Below are 26,954 nucleotides of genomic sequence, written 5' to 3'. Positions count from 1 at the left end.
AAATCTGCTGCTCCTGTACTTTTTTTTTCTTTCCTTTTTCTTCCTGTAAGTTTAAGGAAAGGAGCAAATGAAATAATACCTAGAGGTAATGTTTTGCTATTCAACTGCTAATCTATTTGAAACAACTCGCTGAGTCCTCGATTGTCACTGAAGGGTTTAAAAGTGCAAGAAGGCCATAGTTGAAATGTAAAGGTTGTCTACGGCTTTGCACTTTCAGGCTAAACACATTTTGAATGTAAATGTTTCCATTTTATCAGGGACAAAGAAGATGCGAGTCTTCACCAGGGTGAAATGACTAACAACTTTGGAATATTGTTTTGGTTTTGATTATCATTTGAAAAATGAGCTTTATGACTTAGGAAATCAGATCAGGATAATGATTACATAAACGTCAACTTTGAACTTTTTCAGCTTCGGTTTCATTTTTTATTTCACCAGGTTGCTCACACCGAAAGAATTATTTAGTCTAACTTTTGGGTAAAACTGAATATTTAGCAGAATGTAAGTAGAAGGGGTAAAAAATAAATGCATAAAAGTGGAGAAGTTTAACGCAGGTTTACTATTGAGATCTAGAAGAATCTTTCATAATAACAATAATTTTTGAAAGAAAGTAAACATGAAGTTTCGATGTTTAGCTGTTTCTTCATTGCTTCACACTTAATTTAAAGTAGTAGCCCATTTACAGGCTTTTGCAAAAATAATAATGGCATATTAATAATTTATGCAGTCATTATTATCAAATAAAATGGAACAGAGAGACATCTAAAGCTAACAGAATGATGGACCCTGAAGACTGGGACTTGGGGATAATTCCCCAAAAAGACACCACCAAAAGGAGTGTGAAGATTTTTATAAGGACTATGGCTTTGGCACTATTAATTATTTGGCACAATTCAACTTCAAGTAATCTTTAAACTATTTCCCCCAGATCATTTTAACTCTGAGGTCTGAAGCAAAAACAAATACACTTGAAGCTCTTATAAAATCCTGACCTCCAGTGAAACATTTTGGTGATCAGATGTGAGATGAGTTCCTCCCAGAATCTGCTTGAAATGCTGAAATGTTTCCCCGATTCTCACACCCTCCACATCAAACCCTGTGAATTGAACGGTGAAAACAAAACACCGTGCTAGGGGCCAAGAGCAGGAAGTCAGGGACTGGTTGAAAAAGCGCCTTGGTAGCATGCTGCTAAATTAGCTAAAATTAAAACTAGATATTTAAATGCTTTGTATAAAAATGTCTGAAGCTAAATAATCCATGTTGTATGTCAGTTAGGATTTTTTTAAAGTTATTGTATCACGCTGTGATAAGCAGTTGATAACATACTTATGCTAAAACAGCAAGACGGCTTTTAGTAACCATGGCAACAGGTAACAGTTTAAAGGCGGGTTGTTTTTTTTAATGCAGTCCGCGGTGTTAACAAAATAAATAATCCCTCTATATTTTTATCATTGTGTCCATTTTCTATTTTTAAAAAAAATTTTTTTAATACTTTTCGAACTGTTGTGTAACAGCCTAATGAAGAAAAAGAAACAGCTTGGTAACGTCTGGTAAGGTTCCGACTAAATTAATGAAACTAATTATTCTATACTATTTGATATTAATTGTGTGTTGTTTTTTGTGCTAAAAGCTTGAGGTAAACCTTGTGTGAAGACTGGGTAGCGGGTGAAACAGCCGAGCAAGAGGGCTGACGATAGTTTCGCTACCTTTCCTCGGTGTGTTTTTACTGGTGAGTTCACATCGACCAACAGGCTAGCATAGCTAGCATAGCGGCTAACGAGCCGCTATGCTAGCTTTTACTTTTGTAAACTTCATTAACATGTGCTTAAAATTGCCAGCATGCTGCCTCCACGAGTTTCAGAGCCAAATAAAACAGGTAAAATATATATTATCAGAATTGTAAAATGTTGACATGGATAAAAAACTACTTTTGCATTGCTCTTTGTTACCTTAACATGCATATAATTTTTTGTTAAGGTATGTATTGTGTTTTATTACCATAAATGTATATATTTTTTGCATTAACTGGATGAGAATAATGCTCTGTTCGGGACAAAAATTGGCATAAACATCTTGTTTGCCAGGGGCCAGAACGAGCGACATCAAATCCACCTTCAACTACGGCTAAGGTAAAGTGTTCACACAGTAGGATCATTATTCACACTGCAGATAATGAGACCCGGTTATCCAAATCAGAGATCACTAAAATTAGTGCTGATTTGGTTCGTACATTTTCCAAAGCAAAATTAAATTCCATAAATTTCAGCCCACTTTCGATAGAGATGCGCTTCTTTCTAGGAATGTGGGCTCATTTATTTGACCTCCAGAACCATGAGAACCCAGCGTGGATTCCAGTTATCCCATTGCGATGCCTACAACCAAAAATTAAATAGGTTAACAACTAATCTAAAAGAGATAAATGATAAAAATCCCATTTAAAATAATAAATAATTTAAAAATAATACTCCAGCAGACAGAAATATAAAACAATTAAATAAGGTATATTATACATAAGATCTCTCTATTTAAATGCTTAGTGATTTGTCAAAATCCAACTGATTTGTCATGTATTTGCATAAATAAGTCGACATCTTTTAATTATTTTCTTTTATATTCCTCAGATTAGTGGGGACGGAGGAGTAAACATCTAAACTGTGAAGCACTAAAACTGCTTTTGCTTTGCATCCCCCACCAGGCCATTTCTCTCAATTCTTAGAGCAGATGTCAGATTTTTAATAATCCGATTTAGTGTTAAATACTGAAAAAGTTATTATTGTGGGGGATTTTAGATGCAACTTGTAGATGTCCCTCTGCTTCAGCACACCTGGCTCCAATATCAGCTCTTTAACAGAGCTCTGTACAGCTTGACTGCATGCTAGTGAGGCAGTTTGGACATTCCATTCAAGAATGTAGGCCAAGGGACACATCTAAATCATTTTTATTGGTGTTTTCGGAGTATCGGAGTCAAATATGTGTATCTTTGGGTGTGGTCACTAGATGGGGCTGTGGCCTCCAGTATATGAGTCAAGGACTGATGCATAGCAGGCTGGCGTTGAAACTGGAAGGACTTGCATGTTTTTGGCCGCTGTGACGGAATCATTATTAACACTGTTGCCGTCTATGTTTGAGTTACTGGATTTGTGGTTGCGTTTGAATAGAATGAATTCAGAATTTGCACTTCAGAGAAGATCTTTGGGATTGATTTTACACGGTACAACTGGTCCAACGTTAGCCACTCAGTGCGTCATAACAAAGCAGTAATGCATCAACGCTTAACTAGTGCAGTATTAATACATGTATTTTGATGCCTGCCCAGAAGTTCCAGTTAAGAAGTTTGGATTTCAACATGACCTCACCCATAGACATTGTTCACAGCACCTCTTATAAACATCATTTTAAGCTTTACTTTCCAGAAATAAACATCCCTTTTAAGTAGTTCAGCCTGGAGTTGCAGGCAATACATGTATCATTTATTTTAGATGCACTGACATGTAACTGGAAAAGCCAGAGACAAAACCTGCGTCCAACTTTATTATATTTTGGAAAACAAAGTGCTTACATTTTATTTTGTAGTATCTCTTATATATAACATTTCATACAACATATTTAAAATGCTTTTCTGAGAGTGGTTTGTTGTGGTTACTTCTGAGCCTTATGACTGAGCAAGGTTTTAAAATTGTCAGGTGATTTTCAACATCTCATGATAAGAATTGTTGGTATAACATGACTGAGCCTACATTGCGTGGTGTGAAGCCACACAGCAGGAATAACATACCACACACAAGCTGATGTCACTCACCAACATTCAGATGTCAAACGGAAAATCCCTCAAAAACCTCTTGAGTTTTTGGGGGATTGGATGGATAGATTTCTCAAGAATTGTCTCCATAATATAATAGGAAACATATAAATCTTGGTACGGTCTGCTTTGCAGTTTTCATCAACCTGGGATAGGTTTTTTGGGATAGGGCCTGAGATTCCTCCTTAAAGACAGTCAGCTGCTTCCTGTAGATGCATTCCTGTCTGAATGCATCCCCAGGCTACTGAAAGCTGTAGGTTTGATCTCGGAGAAGGAAGACTCCAAGGAAGTGAAGGAGGAAAATAAAAACTGAAGACTGGACTAAAGATCAGCTAACGATCTGGAAAGAGAACAGGGAGATTCTAGTCCCTTTAATTACAAGGTTGATGAAAACAAACTAAGAAAAACAATGTTACATATATACAAAAACATAATAAGCTTCAGTTTTGGTCATTTTCAGGGCTACAAATTGCACAGTTTAATGAGTTTTCCATCAGTTTTCTGAGTCTGAACCCTCTGATCTTCAACACGCTAAACCTCACCAGTTGACCGTGACGTTGTGCTGAGGGTCCCGTTATGGTTGAGGTTAAGGCTCCTCAGCTGCTCCTCGTTGCTCCTCCTGGCCTCATTCTCCGTTCTGACTCTGAAACTCCTGAGGCTCAGCCTGAGATGAACCCGAAAATCCTTGCAGAAGACGAAGTAAACGAGCGGATCCAGGCAGACATTAAGAACTGAAACAATGGTGGTGAACTCCATGAGGTAGTAAAACACCCGGTCCGAGGAGCCCAGCTGCTGCAGAAACGTATACAGGAGTCGAATCAGGTGGTAAGGAATGAAGCAAATGCAGAAGATGCAGATGAGAACCAACATTTTCCTCCTAGACTGCTGAAGCTTCCTGGAGCTGAAGGAGGCGGACTGTCTCTGCTGAGCCTGCAACACCCTGCGAGAGGCACTGTAGTAACTGAAAACCATTGAGAAGAAGACCAACAGAAAGATGGCGGAAGCACCGATGTGAAGAGTTCTGTAGATCAGTTTGACGGAGTCACTGTGCAGGTCCTCACAGCTGTCTTCAGACCCGTTAGATTTCAGGGTATTTAGCAGCACAGTGGAGTACGCTGTCATCGGAGTCAGGAGAAAGACCCATGTGGTCATGGAGGTGATGAATGCAGCTCGTTTAGTCAGCAGGAAGAAGGCTCCAAAAGGCCGGACCACCTTAAAATACCTAAAGAGACAGAGAGGGGTGCTAAAGAGGTTCTTTCTAAAATAAATCACCAGTTTCACGAAGAACTAAAGCTGCTCTAAACACCTCAAATATCTAAGTACTTAAGCAAGAACACAGAGGTTCAGCGCTCATCTGGTCTGCAGTAGAAACTTTAGTACCTGTTCAAAGCGATGTAGCCCATGAACAGGATGCTGGCGTACATGTTGAGGAACAGTATGGAGGCTCCAAAGCTGCAGTAGAGCAGGTGGATGGTGGCAGGTTTGGCTGCGTAGTGGATGATGCGAAGTGGCAGGCTGAGGCAGAGAAGGAAGTCGGCTGCTGTCAAATTCTTCAGGTAGATCATCAAGCTTTTAGAGGCGTTTCTCTGAGGTTGGCAGCAGTGAAACCACAGGGTGAAGCTGTTGAGTACCAAGCCCACCTGGAGAGAGAAACGTTAGAAACTCTGGTTTGGACTGGACCGTATCTTTGAAGACGGTGAGAAGACAAGGCGCTCACCAGGAAGAGGACACTGTAGACTAGGATGAAGATGAGATTGGTTGATCTCTCACCACGGTCGCAGCGGACCGGATTGGTCATGCTCTGGTTGGGAACTGAGGCGTTGCTGACTGCTGTGGTCACAGACCCTGGTGCAGACATGGTTCTGTAAAGAAGATGTTTTCTTAAAATCTCAGCAAGTTGACAAGAAAGTAAATGATTTTGTTCATCTAAAGAAGCACAGCCAAACCCTCTGCAGCTCCCCCATTGATATTTCTGATTATGTTATATAAATATATATGCATCCTGGTGTGTGGATCTTTCCTTGGCCAGAGATTCTGCTGAAGGATTGCAGACTCCACACCTGCCCACAATCATCTCATGGTCTGCTGAGGGTTTCAGGAGCTTTGAGCCGACTTGTCTTTCTGTCTGATCAGTCTCTCTAGTAGAGTCAAACCCATGTGTCGTTTTGCTTCAAGCCCTTTTACCTTTTTTTTTTTTTGTGAAAGCTGTCCTTTTCCACTTGCTCCAGTTCAGACGTTGTGCTTTCAGAAGCCTCCAAGTTTTAAGTCGCCTTATTTTGGTTTCCACACCAACTCTGGATCTTTCTACCAAACCTCTACATATCAGCAGTGCGGTGGTGAGGTAAAGCGCCTTAGTCCTTGCGGGTTCGAGTCCCGGCTTGATGACTTTGCCACGTCTTCTCCCTTTCTCACAACTCGCTTTTCTGCCTGACCGCTGTCAAGTAAAGGTGACTAGAGCTGACAAAACCTTTTTCTTACATGAATAAAAAAAACTTCTCTACGTATCGGATCTCCTTCCACCTCTACGGTCATCAGTTGCATCAGTTGATATGCAGAATATTTTATAACTGGAGGTGACATAACTACTTGACTGTGGCTGGAAAACACGTAATACTGCTCCTTTAATGGCGGCAGCTCATGCTTCATGTCAGACGCAACATGAAAAAGCTATTTTCTTTGCCTCTTATGAGCAAGTCAGAGTATGCCGCTCATCTGTAACCACCTAATGGTTTCTGTGAAATATGACTAAAAATGAAACCCAGCTTTTCTCTGTGGTTAAAAAGCTGCAAGAAGAGATGTCAGTGACCAAAAATAACGAGGTGTGAAAAGTCATGCCTTCATTACTTATTGTAAAAATCAGTAAAAAAACAAAAAAAAAGCACAAAAAAGTGAAGCAAAAAATTAATCCAAATTCAACTGGGCTGATATTTATTGTTCTTAAAGATTAACTTCACCTTTAGATATATTTTTTAATGAAGAACTGTTTTTAATGAAGAAGGAACGCTGCAACGGAAACCGACCTGGGTTCCGAACTAGCATAAAAAAATAACCAAACTCCAACTGAAAGGCAGGTGAGACCATGAAGACTGGATCCTATAGCTGGACTTTATGGTTTCAGGTACTTACAGGTCCGTTTGTTCTTCCTGTTCCCCGCTTCAGAACCGGGTTTTAGAAACGACCCATCTGATGTTTGCTCAGCATCTGCATCGCTTCTGCTCAGAAAACTGAAAATCTACCTGGAGAAGCCGTTACTCTGCTGCGGTTCAGATCCTGTGGAAGAGTCTGACGCTTTCCCTCAGCAAACACCTGCCGTGTTCTGATTGGTTGAGATGAGTTAGCGGCTGCTAAACTTTAGCCCGCAGTCCTGCTGGGCTCTTGGCTTGTAACAGAAGAGAAACTTCTCACTTGTACTTCCTGTTTGCTTTGTGGCATGGCATCTCACCGCATTAGATGAGCAGCAGCAAGTTTACATGCCTGACATTTACTTTGTATGTCCTCTCAAATACCAGAGTTTGCAAAGTTATTTTTACAATATCTGTGCTTTGTAAACATCTTTGTTACCCAACCAGACTCTTCTGCAAAACAGACTAGTGTGGAGCAGAAAAGGGGAACTTTGTACTTTTTAATCAGTCAAAATGACTTTGTATGTTTTAGAAAAGTTGAAGTTCTCCAGTCTCTGTGGCGTTTCTAAAGTAAATGAATAAATTAGAAACCATTGTTGGTTTCCTCTGGAATGAATTGAGCATATAAACCACTTCATCAATAAAAACCACCTAAAACCAACATAGACTGTTTCCTCTAAGAGATGGGGAGCTTTTCCACAGTTAGTTTGATTCAACGATGATGAGCTTTTGATTGTATATGTACAATAAATGGATGACTGTTGAACTGGTAAAGGGCAAAGTCTTGGACCAGGTTCTAATGTTTTACTCATCAGAACAGAAGTTGCAGGATCTGACCTGAAGACACTAGGACCTTCTGGGTCCTCTGAACTGGAATTATAATATTTTATAGGGTTTCTTTGGATCCAGGGATGTGGACGGTAATTCTATGAATTCAAACATTGGCTACTGTGAAGATGCCTGAGCACCGACATGCAATAGGTTATGCCGTAAAGATACCAAGCTCTGGTTTGAGAGAGGAAAAGCCTTTTGAAGAGGAGACAAGCAAAGATGGCGTAGGTGCAGATTTAACCCGATGTCACCTGAGGAATCTGCTTTGAGGAAGTTAACAGCCGTCAAGCCTGAAGTGCCTCCACTCAGCCAATTATCCACAAGCTTCCACATTTACCATCAGTCTGACTAACTCCACCCCACCACACCACATGATCCACCTGCCTCCATCTCTGCATAGAGGAGCATAAGCTCTTCTAAGATGCTCCCCCCTCAGGAACCTTTTCCAGGAACCAGAGTGGTTTGTTGAGGCCAGTCTCTTCTCAGCTTTCTGGAAATATGACGTTAAAAGGCTAAATGAAGCCCAGACTCCCACTTTCAGGGGCTTAAAGATAGAATTTCCTACAGTGTTTATGTCCATAGATGATAACTGAAACAACCAATCAGCAACTGATTTTAAAGCTGCAGTATGTAACTTTTACAAAAATAAAATATTTTTATGAGTTTATGAAATATTTTATGAGAAGATCAATATTCTCCACCTCTCCCCTGAGCTATTATTGCTGTTTGAAGAAATGCTCCACTCCTAACCAGGGTCGGGAGGGTTGCTGGTGCCCATCTTCAGCTAGCGTACCGGGCGGGGTCACCCTGGACAGGTCGCCAGTCTGTCACAGGGCAACACAGAGACACACAACCATGCACACAGACACTCACACCTAGAGGCAATTTGGAGAGGCCAATTAACCTGACAGTCGTGTTTTTGGACTGTGGGAGGAAACCGGAGTACCAGGAGAAAACCCACGCATACACAGGGAGAACATGGAGACTCCATGCAGAAAGACCGGGGCCGGGAATCGAACCCAGAACCTTCTTACTGCAAGGCAACAGCTCTACCAACTGCGCCACTGTGCAGCCCTCCACTCCTAACCAAAACCAGCCAATCAGAGGAGTGTCTTGGTGCTGTCAGTAAACCTATTTCTTTCTGCTAATGGAGGAGAAACAACCTACTGTTCCAGGAAGACCGTCTATCCGCCGTCATCAGTGATCATGCTAACTAACCTGAGCATTCACAGCATGCTCTGCTGACAGGGAGAAGGTCTATCATAGCAGAAAGCAAGAGAGAGCGTGTGAGCACCATGTACACAAGTATGATTGACAGCGATAAGACTCTCTTCCTGGCTCTGATTGGTTGTTTCTGACTGAGCTGTGCATCTCTGTAGTTAGATCTAGGAGAAGGCAGAGGACCTCAGTTTTCACAACATGTGACAGTTTTTTCCATACTTAAAACATGTTTTTTTTTCAGTAGGCTACATACCACAGCTTTAGGGATGCTTTCACACCAGTCTGGTTCACTTACTTTAATTCAACTCCAGTCCTTCTGTCTGGAAAGTCCAGTTTGTTTGGAGAGGTGTGAATATGTAAAGGTACCAAAACAGCGAATTCTAGTCCGCCTACAAACCTTGGCCTGGGTTCGGCTGACGTGAACTGGAAACCGCTCTAAAAGCAGGAAGCGGAATACAGCGCAGGGCATTGTGGGTAAACAGAACCAAAGCAAACGCGCCAGCCTAGCGCTAGCGGGAGAAATGGTACGTGGTCTTTAGCCAAAGATAAAAGAGAAATCATACAATTGCTATTATCTGCCTTCCCTCTCCCTCGGTTGTCAAACCGTGGAACAGATTGGTTTCCTCCAATCTTGCAAAAGTTTGTGAAGCTATGTTATGTGTTTTATTAAGTGTGATAACTAATTGCAAAGAAATAAGTGCTAAGCAAAAGTATTTTGCAAAGCATGTTAATTTGTCACAGGTTAATTACTTAAGTTAAGGTTTGCAGATTATGTTGTTTATTAATTGAAAGTAAAACCAAGATTAAGTGCTGAAGTCCTTAAACATTATAATTTAATAAATTGTCAATACTGAATTTGAGACTACTGTAATGTCAGCATAGTAGTCTAATTTCTTATATATTCAATGTTTGATATTAAAGCTCTATTAGAGAGAATGTGGTATAAGATACTACATATTTGGATGTAATGAAAATGTTTATTTGAAGACAGGAATGCATGAACATTTTTAAAGCACTCGTGTTTCAGTTAGAAACTGAAGTATAGGAATTAGAACTCAAGGAAATGTTTGTATAAAATACGTTTTTGCAAAATAGAGACAAACTGGATCACACATTTTTGGACAAGGGAATTATCTGATTTAATATCTGACTCTTTTTCTGACATTACATGAGCGTAATGTCAGAGTTTAGTCAGATACTGTAATGTAAAGAAGAGAGGACCAGCACATGAAAACCATAACACCACAAAAAATATAATAATGCAGCAACACAAGTATCACTGTGTCCTGGTGCTAAGAACTTTAACTTCAATAAAATGTTGCTTCATTTTGTTGAGGTTTCTGCTCAGATGGTCGTACCACTGCTTGGGTTCTGGAATTTAACTAGGCCGTTGCAACATTTTTTTTTGCCATTCTTTTGTTTATCTGCTGCTTTCAGAGATTATCTGTTTATGGTCCAGTTTTTTCCAAGCTTTGGCTGTTGAATAGATGGATTCTGGCCTCCAGAATATTTAATTTGCAGATTCATTGTCTACTTAATGACTGTGAGGTACTTGGAATAATCACCCGTCCCAATAAGTATTTTTAATTTTTAATTTTTGGGACTGGCGGCGTTTACTGGACAATAAAATGTCTGTGTATGGTGCGTGTGCTCCACCAGGGACCTCCTTTAGGGTCAGTGTTAGTGGTTGGTGTTGTGTTTGATTTTCTCCAAACATGATGCAATGAATTATATATCGTAGCATCTTTTTTTTCCTGAAACATAAACTCTGAACATTTGAGAAGACTTTCTTATTTCTCATTATAATTACTGTAAAAATATGTCATGCTTAAAGAAAGTACAGCCTTTTTTCATTACTTCAGTTCTTTGATTCAACAACACAGATGCAGGAAACGTTCCCGTTAATTGTCTGCTAAGCTATTAGAAGTAAAAATCAGTCAGACTAGGATTTTATTTATTATGGGTCCTGATGAATTAAAATAAACTTTTATATTGTCATGGATTTTCCCACCATATTCTCTCACAAGTCCCACGAACCAAACATAAACAGAAGGAATAAAACAAAATAACACTTTATTGTACTACTATTGGAAGATTCAAGTGTACCAGAGGCAAGATAAATAGGAGCATTCAGTTTCAACAAAAGTAATGGAAAAACTTGAAAATAAGAATATTTACAGGAATTGCACATTTATATCATAAAACCAAACAATAGTTATTAAAATGAGCGAACTCAGATTATAAGAAATGATCAGCTTATTTTAGAAGCAGAATGTGCCCCACTGTGGACCATTGTTACAATATGACTTCAAACTGTTTCTGGTTTTGCATGGCTGTTGATGCCACTGCTACATTTTCCACACATACTAAACATCTTTTTAGAGGCTCTTTGCCACCAAGAGCAGTGGGAGTTACATCCACTTATGCTTAATATGACACATTTGCACACAAACTACTAGATTTACTCACAGAACTTTAGGTATATTTGACTTTTGGATGAAATTTATGGAAAATGTATAAACACTATGCAACAAGCATGCAGTGGTGATTTCTTCATCTAAAACTATGAATTTAAACAAAAACCGACAACAGAGGTTGGTACACCACAACGAAAAATGTCTCACTATTGTTGGTTCACATGATTACAGCTTAGCAATGACAAGTCAACTTATTGTCTGCTGAGGCGTGACATGCCCTCAGGTCATCGTCTGAGCGTTAGCATCCCTCAGAGTTAATTAGTCCTGTTGTTTGTGCAGAGGCACAGTGACCGGGTTAAGGATGTTATTACATTCACTGTAGCAGGTCGTAACAGACCACGCTGAGTAAACTGATTCAAATGGCCTGATGTAACATTTTAGTGCTAATCATCATCCATTTTTTCAGGGCATTGCTCACAATGAAGCAGTAATCTTCGTGGAATGAGAACAAAGCACGTCCGCCTTTATGTCATCCTGTGACTCTTCCAGCCTCTATGTATCTATGCTGAGTACCATACTAATGTTATATGAGCTATTTTTAAAAAAGTTAGAAAATGTTTAATCAGAAACAACCTGGACCGATGGCTCCCGTGTCTATCATTCTGTCCTCACTGAGCCCGGGGCGCTACACTGGTACTGATGGTGTTCATCTGATTCTCGCTGTCTCCTGCCTCCGAACTGGAGATGTTTCTGTTGCCTTTTATGCAGAATATTTGTTTCAGGTTAAGCTGAGCCCTGAACTCCTTACAAAGAAAAACATAAATAAGAGGATCCAGAATGATATTAAAAACTGACAGTAAGACGGCCACCTCTTTGACGTAGTACATCACTACTGAACATTGTCCTTGAAGTATGATGTATGGAATTCGAACAATGTAATGAGGAACAAAGCAAAAGCAGAACACACTGACCAACACCAACATGTTCCTGCGAGACTTTACAAGCTTCTTGGAGTTGGAGGAGGCCGGTTGGGTCTGCTGTACCTGCAGCACCCTGCGGGAGGCGCTGTAGTAGAAGAAAACCAGAGAGAAGAGTCCTGACAGGAAGATGATGAAAGCAACTGCATGACTTGCTGTGTACAGTGGTCTCATGAGTTCTTTGAGCAGATGACCACAGGTGCCATGATCAGACCGTTGAGATGTGCGGTTGATCAGCATCAGGATGGCGTATGGCGTTATCGTGGTCAAGAGAACAACCCAGGTCGTCATCGAGATGATGCGGCTGGCTTTGGCAGACATCAGGAAGTGAGTTCCCGAGGAATAAAAAATCTTCATATACCTGTGGAGAGGAACAAGGATAATGCTTGCTCAGGAGGATGAATCTAAGGAAAGATAGACGGTTGATCTTTTTTCTGAGGACGTTATGGCGTTGCTGCGGTTTGTGGCGGTAATGCAGTTGCTGAGGTAAAACAGGAGCTATAAGGCTGCATTCACACTGCCACCTGAAGTGACCCAAATTAAAAAAAAATCTTGAAATGGGATTTTTTTTGCCCTGGTCATTCACACTTCAAAATATATGTGACTTATATGCGACCTCCTGTGTGAACCGCAAACAACCTGAAAGTTTCCCATGTGCGCAGTAGAGGGAGCCATAACATCACACATAAAGAGCGTGCTCGTTGTTTTGCCAACCACCATAAAAGAGACGAAGAAGTTCTCAGTGTTTGCAGATGTAGATGTGGATGTTGTGCACAAACAAGCACCAACCTGTGCCTCTATCAAATTCAAAATCCTGTGATTTTGAAGTTGACCCTCATTGTGGTTCCCCATGGTTGTTGTTTTTCTTCTCTCTTGCACATATCAGGGTGCCAATAGTGATGTTTGTAAAGTAATGTTATGATGCTCTAACTGGGACTAATGGCTGATGCATCATTAGAACTGATTTGTGAACCAGACTACCTGATTTACGTCTCTGTGGTTTATTTATTCATTTGGCTCACTTGGCAGCATTGATAGCTCATCATAACAGGAAACAGAGCATGTTTGACCCATGCTTTAAATCTACTCTTCATTAATTGCCTGGCTGGTAGTTGAGGTGCGGTACCTGTTAGCTGCAATGTAACTCATGAACAGGATGCTGGCAGTCATGTTAATGAACAGGAGTGGGGCTCCAACGCTGCAGTAGAGCAGGTGAATGGTGTACGAGTTCCTGGCGTAGTGAACAATGCGCAGTGGGAGGCTGACGCAGAGCAGAAAGTCAGCAGCTGTCAGGTGTTTCAGGTAGATCATCCAGCTCTTGGATGCTTGTCCATGAGCTCCACGGCAGTGAAACCACAAGGTGAAGCTGTTGAAGATCAGTCCCACCTGCAGAGGAAATGATTGAGTTGATGGTGAAACCAAAAATTTAGCTTATTTTTTTCTTTAAATTGGATTGGTGCAACCTAAAAGAGCTGATGCTCACCAGAAACAGCAGACAGTAGATCAGTAATAGGAAAGGGTGGTACGATGTTTCCACAGAATCACACGTTTTGTTCTGCCCAGTGCCTGAGGAATTCGCTCTTACCGGGTCTGCCATGGTTCTGCAGGTTTATGATGAGGAGTAGAACCCAGAGACTGTATGGAAAGTGTCTGCAAACATTCATTACCTCAGTTGTTTTAAGATCTGTCGCCCTGACGTCTGTGGTCATGAAATTCTGTCATCAAATGTTGATGAAGCGTCCGAGACAGAGAGAGGGAGAGAGAGAGAGAAAGAGAGAACACTGGGGAACAGGAAATAAATCTAACACTAAAGAATAAGTACACATAAGTAACATAATTAAACTAGAATTACAAAGAACAACTAGACACAAGAAATAAACACAATAAACTAGAATCACTAAGAAAGTTGAACTAAACTGAAAACAGAAACCAGGCTGATCTAATCCAAGAAAGACACCAAGGAACATCGAATAACAGTTAAGCTAGAATCAATAAATGAAACCAAAACAACCCAGGATCCTAACAGCAGATCTGTGATATGAAGAATGTAAAATCCAGCAGAACCAGTTCGCTTCAGAAATCACCTAAAAAGGAATCGAGTTATCTTGTTCACTCTATTTACATTTAGGGGATTTTCAACATGCGTCACTGAGAAGGACCAGCATCCCTTTGCACCTGCACAGATAACATTTACCAGATCCGCCACTGATTTCCAGCTAACAGTCTTCTGAACTAAAAATATCAGACCTTCATCAAGAACGTTGATAGGATGAAGAAAAGATGCAGAAATCTCCAAGACCATCAATGTTCTGCCTATGCTTGTGTTTTAGAGCAGCTTAATAACAATCAAAACATTAAAGGAAATGTAATGAAACAAAAAAGATCCCAAAGCTGGAAAAACCTGGAGCAAGATGGATTTTGTCTGAAGGTACTTACAGCTGATTTTGTTCTTCGTCTCAGCAGCAGAAGCTGAATCTCTGAGGCTGAGGAAACAGTGTTGAAAGACAGATGTTCACTCTGATGAAACGGTGTCTGTCTTCTCCTTTCTCTTTAAATGAAACAAACTTAAATCACAAGCTTCCTGGTTATCTTCTGCTTTGTGGTGAAGAAGTAAATGGTTGAAGTCTTGACGTTTTGCTGAGTAACAGCCCACTTCCCATTCAGGCCACATAAACTGAAACCAGTAAGTATTCATTTTTACATCACACGGTCACATGTACTCTTTTGCTTTGCTTTTCTTAGTTTAGCATTTGTGGTGCTAATTTTATGTTTAGAGAATCCCTTTTTGACACGTAGTGACATTTTAAATCATTAACTGCTGATTTCAGGCCACATTACTGGTCTGTAATTGGTTGCCTGATTACTGTTCTAGATTGGGTTTCCGCGGTTCTTGAGTGTCTCAACAGAGGGAGAAACAAAACACCACCGAAACAAATGCGTAGCACAGCATTTTTCTTATGTTTTGAAAAGGATTCATAATGCCACTAATGTCAGCTAACACTAGTCATAAAGCGATAAGCTCATCTGCTTAGCGACGGAGTCGGTCTTTAGTGGGCGAATGTGTTAACCTAAAGATCTGAGTCATTCTTTATCAGCAACGCCATGATGGCTAAAAGGGATTGTTTATACCTCTTTGTTCAGCAGATCTGCCCATTTTTCATACCCGAGTGCAGTGGAATAAAGGTGAAGTTTTATGTTGCAATGCAGACATAGAGATCAACTTTGGCTGTTTTATTTAATTTTGATGTACTTTTTTGTATAATTAGTGTTTAGCAAAACTAAAAGGATCAGACAAGAGGAACATTTACTTTGCCCTCATGTTCACTATTAAATGAAATGTTAAACATAAGCATGCTGAATAAAAACAACCCTGGTTTGAGCTGTAACTGATCACAGGACTAACATGTATACACTTGTGAAGCAATGTAGAAATGCCAATAACTATCCATCCATCCATTTTCTTGCACCCTTTTTCCCTCAGTGGGGTCGGGAGGGGTGCTGGTGCCCATCTCCAGCTAACGTTTCGGGCGAGAGGCGGGGTACACCCTGGACAGGTCGCCAGTCTGTCGCAGGGCAACACAGAGACACACAACCATGCACACACACACTCACACCTAGGGGCAATTTGGAGAGGCCAATTAACCTGACAGTCATGTTTTTGGACTGTGGGAGGAAACCGGAGTACCTGGAGAAAACCCACGCATACACAGGGAGAACATGCAAACTCCATGCAGAAAGACCCCAGGCCGGGAATCGAACCCAGAACCTTCTTGCTGCAAGGCAACAAACAGCTCTACCAACTGCGCCACTGTGCAGCCTGCCAATAACTAGTGATTGGTAAATGAAGCCTTCAGCACAGTGCCCTCTGGTGGCCACATGTCAGAGATTCAGCTTCAAGTGGACCACCACCATCTCCTGCCATGTTGGTTGGGCTGCCTGGTGGAGGACCCGGAGTGAATCCACTCACTGACGGGGAGAACATTCACCTCTAACATTGTCTGAACGTACACACTCACCAGCCCCAAATACAATGCAATGTTCGTTTTACGTTTTGTTGGCTGTCTATCCGTGATATTTTCTGGTAATGACTGTTTAATGTTTATGGAAACTTCAACATCCATGTCATTTTTGATACAACATGAATGCTGTTTGTGTTTAACAGTACAAATTGAACACGTAGCTGTTCTATATAACCATCTGACCTTCACCTGGAACCAGGACAGTTGTATTTTTGCTAAATTAGTTCAAAAGCACATTTTAGAGCCACTCATGCAGTCTTTTTTTTTTTTTTCATTGTGTTTACAGTGTTTGACCAAACAATTGAACCGGTTCAACTGTGACAGAATATACAAATGTAGCAGAAATATACTTACATTAACATAGAATTGTATTATTTGGCAAATGTATTGAACATATTTAACAACTCTTGATAGCTTCAGATTCTTCCTATTTAATAGTGACATTATTTAATCAATATTAAGCTGAGGTTTGTCTCTTAGTAAATGTTACTGATCACTTGTTTGTTGCTTTTCACCAAGCTCACAATTCTTAAAAATCCATGTTCAAGTTTAGTTTTTACTTAACTAATTGATTTTTCCTCCAGCTAATAATATGATATTCTATGTAAACATTGCGATGCCACAAAGTGCGATCACATGTATTATGTTGTGATTGTAATTTAAAGCATGGCCTCGTTTGAACAGTAATGTATCATTAGAACAGTGCTGTGCAGTAGCACATTCGTGCCGCTAGATGGCAGAAGCGAGACATTCATGGCAGTGGCGGTGCTTCATTTCGGTGAAGAGAAAGTTCGTCTTCATTCAGACGAGCTACCGGCGTTGCTGCCCGCTTTCCGCTCATCCTTTGAAACAGATCAGTTCAGCGTCAAGAAGAAACACAACAAATAATGAACCTGATTACCAATATGATTGAGAGATGTGTGGGATATATATTTATCCCAGTGTAATGATAACATGTTGATTTTAATGGTTTCAATGTGACAGACGTGTTAGCTTTAGCTTTACCAAACCAGAGTTCAACAACATGGTGGATGTTTATGGACTTCCACTGTTTTCTGAATCACTGACATGTGGTAAGTAAAATAAGTACATGAGAAGCTAACTGAGAGAAAACCAATTTGTGCACTTGACTTTTAAATAAATGGTTTTTGTTAATATAATTTTTATGATTAAAATCGCTGCATTTACTCATTGCCTTTTGAAGTACATGAAAGAAATCCGGGGTGAGGCAGTGCCTTGTCTTTCCTCTGGGGGCGCTGTGTCTCAATGAATGAAGCAGGCGGTTGTTTCTCGTTATATCGCCAATATACTTGTTTAATTACACATTCTGTGTATGTTGACATTCCATAATAATGTGGAATGTCAATACATTACATTTTGACATAATGTAATGTCAAAATGTACATGTAAGGGACATTTAGTCTTAATGATGTGCAGGTGAGGCTGTTCAGTACCCTTCATCACTGATAGAGGGCAGTGCTGAGCTCCATTGGAAGAGCAGGCAACATGTTCTCTTTTTCTACACATTGAAAAGACAAAAAAAAAGTCTAAAAAATACAGTCAGAACCATAGACATAATATAAGAGTTAAACTGCATTGGCTGCTCCGACGCAGGAAATAGGGCAGCCATCTTGGAAGGGTCGTCCCTCCTACTTTGCTCAACCAAAACAGCAGAAGATGCCTCAGCACTGAGGGATATTGTTATTCGGATCGATGGACTATTGATGTGAGGGCTCCACAAACAACATTTCACAAGTAAGATGGACATATTATTGTGTATATATTGTGATTATAATATTACTTTACTGTATTTATGTCCACCGGCGAGATACCAGCTAATATTAGCTACGGTGCTTGGTGTAATACGGGGTTCAGCCGCTATGAAGGCTAACTGAGATTCTGTAAATCTAAAAAATTTATTAATCTCTAAGATTGGCTTAGATTATCTGACACAAGAGCATACATGTTACAAGAGTAACATGTCATGTATTATAAAACTTATATTACTTGCTATAACATTGACCAGCATAGTTTACACAGGTGATAAAGACTATTATTTATATGTAATTCTTTCACTCTGAAAAGTAAGATACATCCCAAATCTCCGGTTTTTGTTTTGAAGGTTTCATAAAGACACGATGTGAGGAAGAAGAGGGAGAATCTATAAAGAGAGACGGATTCACTGCAGCACGGATGAATCTCACATCGGATTTTTTACTCAATCTCAGCTGCTGAATCTCTGAAGATAGAACTCGTTGGCTGGAAAACAGCCGATATTAGGCCATACATGCTTATATGTGTATATACATATAAACATGTATACATACATATATATATATATATATATATATATGTGTGTGTGTGTTTATGTATATTGTGTATATATACATATAAATGTATCTAATATATATTATTCAGTATTAATCATTATTTAATTGTCATTATTAATCATTTGTGTTTGTATATGTATATAAATATGTATTGATATTACTAAATAATTTGATAAATTATGAACGGCTGTGTGCTTTGTAATATACTCATCATACATCAATATCAGAATATTCTATTCCTATTCTATTGTTTTCCCCACTAAGTGTATTTAAATATGCTGAACTATGTATCAGTACAATTAAAACATACTTAAAAAAGATACAATTGTTTATAAATGTAGCTTTGATAGATGTTTAAATAAAGTTTCCAGTAACAAAGAAGCGTGTTATGATCGATTAAATGCGCTGATATGTCGTCGTGCTGCTAAACATATATCGCTGAGTGGAGTGGTGGACCGCTCCAAGATGGCCGCCCTACATCTCGTCAGCGACAATAGATGAGAGCGGTCCATGAGGCGTCTGTTCTTATGCTATGTCTGTTGTCAGAACCGTTCAAGACGACTGTCCTCCTTGGTGAACGTCTCTATTGAAGCTGCCAGATTTTTAAAAATGAAAGGAAAATGGGAGACAAGGACATTTTTTACACAAAGTGACAAAGATATTTGTGTGGAAGGATTGATGCATGGACTTCAGATGAAAATAAAGGTAAGGTCTTACACAACTTTCAATAATCACGAAAGACACAGGTCAGCTGAAGAAAAAAATAAAATGTAACCTTTTATTTGATATTCTTTTATTTTATTTACTATCATATAATATTAAAACACAATTAAAAGCTTTAATTAGTTAAGATCAAAATTAAAATACAAGTTTCCAAATTGGATTTTGTATTTGTACATCTGAATCTGGGGGAGTCAGTCTGAATTAGTACAGAGCTGCTGTTCAAATGTTGCTCAGAGTCCGTTTGTACATTTATCAGCTGTATTTGGTGTAAGTTGTAGAAGTTCATTTGTTTTATCACTGTAGTCAGGTTATAACTCTTGGCTATCGGAGGATTTCCTCAGGTGTTTAGTTAATAGCTGTGCATAATGGGCATTTAGCTGCAAAGTAAAATTTCTGATGTAACAGTAAGTTGATACGGTGCTACAATGCAGCCATTAAGAGTCATCGTTTAATCACAGTAGTTACACAAAAATTTGTACTGTGGCTTTAAGAATGTGAGTGATGAATAATTTCTGATGAGAACTACCATAAGATAACTGCAGGACAACAACACTGTGGTCCTGCAGTTCCCTCATTTCTCATGTTCCAACAGGTTAGTGGGTCTGCCCACTTGTCCCTTCATCTGGGACCGGCTCTTCATCACGGGGACTCCTCTGCGGTCGGCGCCACTGCTTTAGACGCACCGTTTGCTGATCCTGTGCCTACCCAGAGAGAGTCAGTCATATAATCAATATGACTTGATTACTAACTTGGACCCATGATTTCTCAGGTAAGGTGAGATTAACTCACTAAGAAACATTCATCAGTTGCAACATATGATCTGATGTTTATGCTAATCTGAGCATCATTACTCAGCATTTTTAACACGTCACTGTTTACGTTATTGTGTTCATAAACATGGTTATTTTGTTTGGAAGGTTACATGAATCGATTTACATTAAATAAAAAATCTGTTTACTGACCCCACATGTTTTTTTTTACTTCATTGCTTTGATGAAACACTCCAGTTTCTCATCTGCTCTTGTAGACACAGAAGACTAAAAAGCCCTGCTGGCTTCCTGGTTGTTACAGGACGTATGGGTTCCGATTGATTAAATAAATTGAAACGTTGTCATAGAGCTCCTCACTATATGCTCTCAGATGCCCCATGAAACAAACATAAACAGAACAAGTTAATCATTTAATGTCCACAGCAAGAAAAAATAAGAAACTCTGACTGGTGCCAGTTTTATTGCCCTCTTTGACCCTGGAGCTCTGACATGGTGTTGATGGTGTTCAGCTGATCCCCAGTCACATGATCCAAACTGGAGGTGTGTCTCTTCCGTTTTGGACAGAATATTTTTTTCAGGTTAAGCTGATCCCTGAACTCCTTACAAAGAAAGACGTAAATAAGCGGATCCAGACAGATGTTAGAAACTGATAGTAAAATGAAGATCTCCTTGATGTAGTACAGCACTACAGAACATTTTTCCCAAAGTATGATGTAAAGAATTCGAACAAAGTGATAAGGAACAAAGCAAAAGCAGAACACACTGACCAACACCAACATGTTCCTACGAGACTTTACAAGCCTTTTGGAGTTGGAGGAGGCCGGTTGGGTCTGCTGTACCTGCAGCACCCTGCGGGAGGCGCTGTAGTAGAAGAAAACCAGAGAAAAGAGTACCAACAAGAAGATGATGGCAGCGAAAGCATGAATCACTGTGTATAGTGGTTTTAAATGTTCACTGATCAAATGATCACACATGCTGCGTTCAGAAGGATGAGGTGTATCGTTGATCAGCATCAGGATGGAGTAAGGTGTTGTCATGGTCAGGAGAACAACCCAGGTGGTTATTGAGATGATGTGGCTGGCTTTGGGAGTCATCAGGAAGTGAGTTTCTGTGGAATAAGATATCTTCATGTATCTGTGGAGAAGGACAAGAATTCAGGAACCATTCATTTGAGTTATCTTCATTGCTGGACCTTGTAACAACCTGAATTTCTGCAAAGTCAAGTACAAACGTGAATACAGTCCTTCATAAAGTCATTGTAGATGGATGCTGAGCTTGGTTGTGGCTCTAATGGATGTTTCTTACAGTTAAAATGATGAAATTCCTTTGTAGTGTTGCCACATTCTTGATAGAAAGAGGAATGAAACTAGGGATAGATGGACAGATTGAAGCTTTGTAATGATGGTGTTGCTGAACTTTATGGTGGTACAGATGGAGCTGCCAATCGCTTTGTAGCAATTGGGTCTGGTTTGGCTACACGTGACAGCTGGTTTGGCTACACGTGACAGCTGGTTTGGCTACACGTGATAGCTATCAAAAAAAGCTAAAAATGCAGTGTGAACATTTTTGTTGAAAATTGCAAAAGCATTTTAAGTAGAGGTGTGCTGATCGATCGGCCACAGATCATAATCGGCCGAATTCCGTGAAAAAGTGAATGATCAGTGATCGCCGATAACGGTCTCTTGTTGCCGATCACACAAACCAATCACCTGCATCTCATTTCGCAGCCTGCCTGTGCAGCTGGTCTCCTCTTTCCTTCACTCTGCAAACGCGCAGCAACAAATCCTAAGCGATGTGGAACTATAACGCACTGAGTGAATGGGGAAGTTTGCGTGTTGCGGCGGAAAATTGAAGCACGTGGGGTGAAACACGTCAAAATGCATCAACACAACGAAGCTAATGCGACATAAAAACAATGTTATACTTGACGGAGTTTGGCTACATCGAGGCTCACTGCAGTAAAAAGACATATGGAGGATCAGATAGCAGGTAAAGCAGCACAGCTACAAACACTCACCCGGATTAGCATGACGGACAGAAAGCTAAACAAATAACCCGCTAAATTATTTAAGTCTTGGAGCTGCGATGTAAGACGCTGGTTCTGCTCTCGCTGTTGAACCGCTGCTACGCTACAGGTAGTAATATTTGACAGACGGAGCGCCGCTTCTGCTCCACCTGGTAGTGACTCTCACACCGAACCTCTGCTTAAAGCTGCAGCATCTAACCTAAAAAAATACATTTTACATACGTATTAAAACTTCCGCTGTCCTAACATGAGACAGATAATCTCTAAAAAATAATCGATCTCCTCCCTGCTCTGCATAATTACTCTGCTCAGGCAGAAACAGCCACTCAGAACTAGCAGTAATCAGCTAGCCGCCATGCTAACAGGAAGTTTTCATTCAGTAACTCAGGATTGTTTATTGTAATGGATCCTGTATTTGCCTTTGAATGTTAAGTTTTATACTTTAATTTTTTGGCAATGTTGAGAGGTTTTATTTTGACTCTTTGCATAATTTAGCCTCTTCAGAGCCTCCATATGTTATCAGTCTGTTAAAGATAGTTTTACTGATAGCAGGACAATTTGCACAATGCCTGTTTTGTTTTTTTCTTGGAAAAAGTTTTTAAAAACAAGTTTTTGTCTAAATTAAGCTGAATTCATGGTTCCTTTTTCCACATAATGTAACCGGTAGTGCTTATGATTAAAAAAATAATAATTATGTGATCGGTATCGGTGATCGGTATCGGTGATCGGCCCTCATGGGTGATCGGAATCGAGACACGAGGACTGGAATTGAGAAGCATTGGTATAAGGTAAGATGAGCTGAAAAGCTAAAGCTAACTGAAATACTAATTACATTTAGGCTATCACCAGCATATTGACGTATAGTAATATTTTCCATGCAATTTGAAAAAATATATGTAAAAGCTAAAATTAGCTAAAAAGGTAATTTAGTTAATGTACTAATTATATGATCTAGACTAGTATTAACATTTGACCTACAGTAGCATAGTCCATGCAGTCTGAAAAACTAAGAGCTTATATTACATATAAAGCTAAAGTAGCAATAATACTAATAAAGCATTTAGGCTAGCATTAGCCTAGTATATGTATTGACATTTTTATCCATCTATCCAAGTTAATTACCCTGGCTGCAAATTATGTGGGACCCATGCTTTAATAGTCTAAATTAACCATCTGGTTGGTAGTTGAGGTGAGGTACCTGTTAGCTGCTATATAGCCCATGAACAGGATGCTGGCAGCTATATTGAGGAACAGGAGTGGGGCTCCAACGCTGCAGTAGAGCAGGTGGATGGTGAATGTGCTCCTGCCGTAGTGAATAATGCGCATGGGGAGGCTGATGCAGGCCAGAAAGTCAGCCGCTGTCAGGTGTTTCAGGTAGATCATCCAGCTCTTGGATACGTGTCTATGATCTCCACGGCAGTGAAACCACAAGGTGAAGCTGTTGAGGCTCAAGCCCACCTGCAGAGAAAATCATCAATCATTTGAATATTTTTTCCCTAATTTGAATTGGTGCAACCCAAAAACATGATACTCACCAGAAACAGCAGACTGTAGACCACTATTAGGACAGAGTGGTATGATTTTACAGCTAAATCACATGTTTTATTCTGAACTGAGGAGTTGTGGATGGATGAAGTTGTTTCTCCCATGGTTCTGAAGGTTTATCATGAGCAGCAAAACACAACTGTCAAAGAAATCACATGGTAAAAAGGATGAATAGATGGAGAACATCTGCATTTATTAATTTTCTAGTTTTGCCATAGATCCTCAGTTGTTCATAGGTCTGGCCTTTGAGTGCCATTTCAACACATGAATGTGTTTTAATCTAAACTAGGGGTGTCAAACTTATTTTCATTTCAGGCCCCACCAACATCATGGATGTCCTCAAAGGGTTGGTTGTAGAAAAAAGAATGAACTGCAATGTAATGGCCAAATTTCAACATAAAATTGTTCTGGCATTAAAAATAGCGTACTTTGATCTGAAGGAATACGCAGCTGAGTAGGTCCAATTTAAATTGTACAAAATGTGCATGTTTATTTGAACCCAGTTACTTGTGGGGTTCCTCAAGGATCAGTCCTGGTCCCCACTCTGTTCATGCAAAATTATCTCCTATTTTGGTGTAGCATTTAATTTCTACGCATACGATACACAACTTTATATTGAAACAGATCCTCATCGATCTTCTGTCTCTTCATCTCCCTCATCACACTCTACACTCACTCTCCGATTGGAGGAGATAAAGACATGAATGACCCAGAATTTCCTTTGCCTTTATAGTTCAAAACAGCAGCTATTCTAGTGGGCTCTAAACGTCAGTTGCAATCATCCACCATGACCTCGTTTACACTTTATGGTCAGAGCATTGCACTCTCCTCTTCCGTTACCATTCTTGGCATACACTTTGACTCACTTCTCTTTTGACACATCTGCAAGACTTTCATCGTTCTTCGTTCATCTCTTACCCAACCAGACGCTGAAAAACGTATCCATGCACTTATCTCTTCGAGGCTGGGTTATTGCAGTTCCTCGCTGTTTGGAATTTCAAACAAAAATGTACAAAAGCTGAAAAGTATTAAAATAGTGCCTCTAAGCTGCTTATGCAAACAAGAAAAGACATCACCCCAATTATTTAATCTCTTCAGTGACTTCCCATTTCTGCTATGATTCAGCACAAAACCTGTCTTCACACCCGTCAACGCAGTACCTCAAAGATCTGCTATCTATGCACAATACAGGACGCTGTCTTTGCTCCACTTCTCAAACAGAGTTAATATCAGTGAGAGGTGGGGTGTTTTTCTCAGTTGTTCCTCGATTGTGGATTGAGCTTCTGGACCATCTCAGTGTGCAGCAGACCATGGAGTTTTTCAACTAATATATGAAGACATACTTGTCAAGATCTTATGATTGGTATTTTAAATGAGGTTTATATTGTTTTTATATTGGTTAATACTTTTATTGTCATTTTGTAGCACTTTGAGATTTACGTGTAATGTGCGTTATAATTAAAATCGTGTTATTATATAAAAAACTGATTTGATCAGAAGCAAGTTACTAACTTTTCTCATAGCTTTTAATCACACTTAGGAGTATAAATAGGAAGCAAATAAATGTAGGCTGGTTTTTTGTGATGTGTGTGAGACGAGCAAACCGGATGCTTGAAGTGCCAGAAAACAGAAATACTCCAGCAAAAATGAGGTTCTTTGATGTTTAACGGAAATGGAGAGAGGAGAGAAGGTTGAACAAAGAGAGCATTTACTTTCTTATTTTGACTGTTGACAGAAAGAACTTTAAAATGTTTTTGTTGTCTTTGAAGAGTTTCCGAAATATTTTGTTCGCTCTGTTTACATATGTGGATTTTCCACCCATGCTTGTCACCCGTCCATGTTCAAAATGTTCTAGATCAGTCACTCAGCTATTAAATCAGCTCCACAATGGTCTTGGATGAAATTAATAGTCATTAAAACATATACATAACATAAATGTAGTAAAACGGAAACATTTGAATTCTAGACTAAAAAGACGATCCCAAAATCCTGTAAGTCTGAAAGTACTTACAGTTGTTTGTTCTTCGTCTCTCAGCTTCAGCAGCTTTCGGTCAGTATGAAGCCTCCTCAGTGCAGAGAGACTAGCTATGAGAGGCAGTTTTCTTATTTTCAGAGTTATTAATGCTATTTGCTAGAAATCTTCTCAGCTACCACTTGTTTCCTTTCTTCTTCTTGATATAAATAGGAAACAAATTTATTTGCAAACTTCCTGCTTGGTCGATATTCATGGGGTAAATTAGTCATCTGAGGTTTCTGAATGTGCTTAACCCACACAAGGTGTGAAAGCTTCATTCTTCATCTAACTTTATATATGCTTTATTATAAAGCATATATTATATGCTTTATTATATGCATATATTATATGCTTTATTATATATAATATATATATATATATATATATATATATATATATATATATATATATATATATATGCATATAATATATATATATATATATATATATATATATATATATATATATATATATATATATATATAAAAGGGAGGCCTTTTATTTATAATTAGCTTGACTGTATTAGATGCACATGCTCTACCACTTGTACCACCATATATATATACAGCTCTAGAAATAATTAAGAGACCTCTTACAATGATGAGTTTCTCTGATTTTACTCTTTATAGGTATGTGTTTGAGTAAAATGAGCATTGTTCTTTTATTCTACTGACATGTCTCTGAAATTCCAAGCAAAAGTTTTGTTTTTATATGCAGAAAATGAAGGCTGCACAGTGGCGCAGTTGGTAGAGCTGTTGCCTTGCAGTAAGAAGGTTCTGGGTTCGATTCCCGGCCTGGGGTCTTTCTGCATGGAGTTTGCATGTTCTCCCTGTGCATGGTGGGTTTTCTCCGGGTACTCCGGTTTCCTCCCACAGTCCAAAAACATGACTGTCAGGTTAATTGGCCTCTCCAAATTGCCCCTAGGTGTGTGTGTGCATGGTTGTGTGTCCTGTGTGTCTCTGTGTTGCCCTGCGACAGACTGGCGACCTGTCCAGGGTGACCCCGCCTCTCGCCCGAAACGTTGGCTGGAGATGGGCACCAGTACCCCTCCCGACCCCACTGAGGGAAAAAGGGTGCAAGAAAATGGATGGATGGATGCAGAAAATGAGAAATGATCAAAGTAACGAAAAAGATGCAGTGCTTTCAGATCTCAAATAATC

General features: G+C 39.6%; 3 protein-coding genes and 1 long non-coding RNA gene across 4 annotated transcripts; 1 reads left to right on the top strand and 3 right to left on the bottom strand.

The window, feature by feature from the left end:
• The first annotated feature begins 1,375 nt into the window (after positions 1-1,375).
• Positions 1,376-19,410, top strand: LOC145554468 (uncharacterized). The gene is made up of 5 exons (XR_014090425.1): positions 1,376-1,550; positions 1,631-1,729; positions 1,839-1,876; positions 2,085-2,129; positions 19,263-19,410. It is a non-coding gene; the product is annotated as an uncharacterized LOC145554468 (long non-coding RNA).
• LOC103475247 (P2Y purinoceptor 14-like) lies at positions 4,156-6,398 on the bottom strand. The gene is made up of 3 exons (XM_008426730.2): positions 5,517-6,398; positions 5,180-5,439; positions 4,156-5,021 (listed from the first exon to the last, which is right to left on the bottom strand). The coding sequence occupies exons 1-3, from the start codon at positions 5,655-5,657 to the stop codon at positions 4,331-4,333; spliced, it is 1,092 nt and encodes a 363-aa protein (XP_008424952.2). The 5' UTR covers positions 5,658-6,398; the 3' UTR covers positions 4,156-4,330.
• Positions 11,833-14,130, bottom strand: LOC103475248 (P2Y purinoceptor 14-like). Its single transcript, XM_017308288.2, has 3 exons — positions 13,851-14,130; positions 13,494-13,753; positions 11,833-12,728 (listed from the first exon to the last, which is right to left on the bottom strand). The coding sequence occupies exons 1-3, from the start codon at positions 13,962-13,964 to the stop codon at positions 12,059-12,061; spliced, it is 1,044 nt and encodes a 347-aa protein (XP_017163777.1). The 5' UTR covers positions 13,965-14,130; the 3' UTR covers positions 11,833-12,058.
• A 1,240-nt stretch (positions 19,411-20,650) lies between the features above and the next one.
• LOC145554644 (P2Y purinoceptor 14-like) lies at positions 20,651-23,884 on the bottom strand. The gene is made up of 3 exons (XM_081614822.1): positions 23,771-23,884; positions 23,434-23,693; positions 20,651-21,343 (listed from the first exon to the last, which is right to left on the bottom strand). Exons 1-3 carry the CDS (start codon positions 23,882-23,884, stop codon positions 20,668-20,670), a joined length of 1,050 nt encoding a protein of 349 aa, XP_081470948.1. The 3' UTR covers positions 20,651-20,667.
• Positions 23,885-26,954: the final 3,070 nt, after the last annotated feature.

This window comes from Poecilia reticulata, chromosome 13 (assembly GCF_904066995.2).
Source record: "Poecilia reticulata chromosome 13, P_reticulata-male-v2, whole genome shotgun sequence".
NCBI lineage: Eukaryota > Metazoa > Chordata > Actinopteri > Cyprinodontiformes > Poeciliidae > Poecilia > Poecilia reticulata.
Note: the sequence above shows the minus strand (reverse complement) of the source record. Positions and strands in the feature narration are given on the sequence as shown.

What these genes read in the sequence shown, in the direction of transcription:
- LOC103475247 (XM_008426730.2), bottom strand. Translation starts at nt 5,657, where the DNA reads ATGTCTGCACCAGGGTCTGTGACCACAGCAGTCAGCAACGCCTCAGTT. An exon ending in TCTACAGTGTCCTCTTCCTG is followed by an intron (nt 5,440 to 5,516) that starts GTGAGCGCCTTG and finishes TTCTCTCTCCAG; the next exon opens with GTGGGCTTGGTACTCAACAG. An exon ending in GGCTACATCGCTTTGAACAG is followed by an intron (nt 5,022 to 5,179) that starts GTACTAAAGTTT and finishes CTGTCTCTTTAG; the next exon opens with GTATTTTAAGGTGGTCCGGC.
- LOC103475248 (XM_017308288.2), bottom strand. Translation starts at nt 13,964, where the DNA reads ATGGCAGACCCGGTAAGAGCGAATTCCTCAGGCACTGGGCAGAACAAA. An exon ending in TCTACTGTCTGCTGTTTCTG is followed by an intron (nt 13,754 to 13,850) that starts GTGAGCATCAGC and finishes TTTCCTCTGCAG; the next exon opens with GTGGGACTGATCTTCAACAG. An exon ending in AGTTACATTGCAGCTAACAG is followed by an intron (nt 12,729 to 13,493) that starts GTACCGCACCTC and finishes TCCTCTCCACAG; the next exon opens with GTATATGAAGATTTTTTATT.
- LOC145554644 (XM_081614822.1), bottom strand. Translation starts at nt 23,884, where the DNA reads ATGGGAGAAACAACTTCATCCATCCACAACTCCTCAGTTCAGAATAAA. An exon ending in TCTACAGTCTGCTGTTTCTG is followed by an intron (nt 23,694 to 23,770) that starts GTGAGTATCATG and finishes TTTTCTCTGCAG; the next exon opens with GTGGGCTTGAGCCTCAACAG. An exon ending in GGCTATATAGCAGCTAACAG is followed by an intron (nt 21,344 to 23,433) that starts GTACCTCACCTC and finishes CCTTCTCCACAG; the next exon opens with ATACATGAAGATATCTTATT.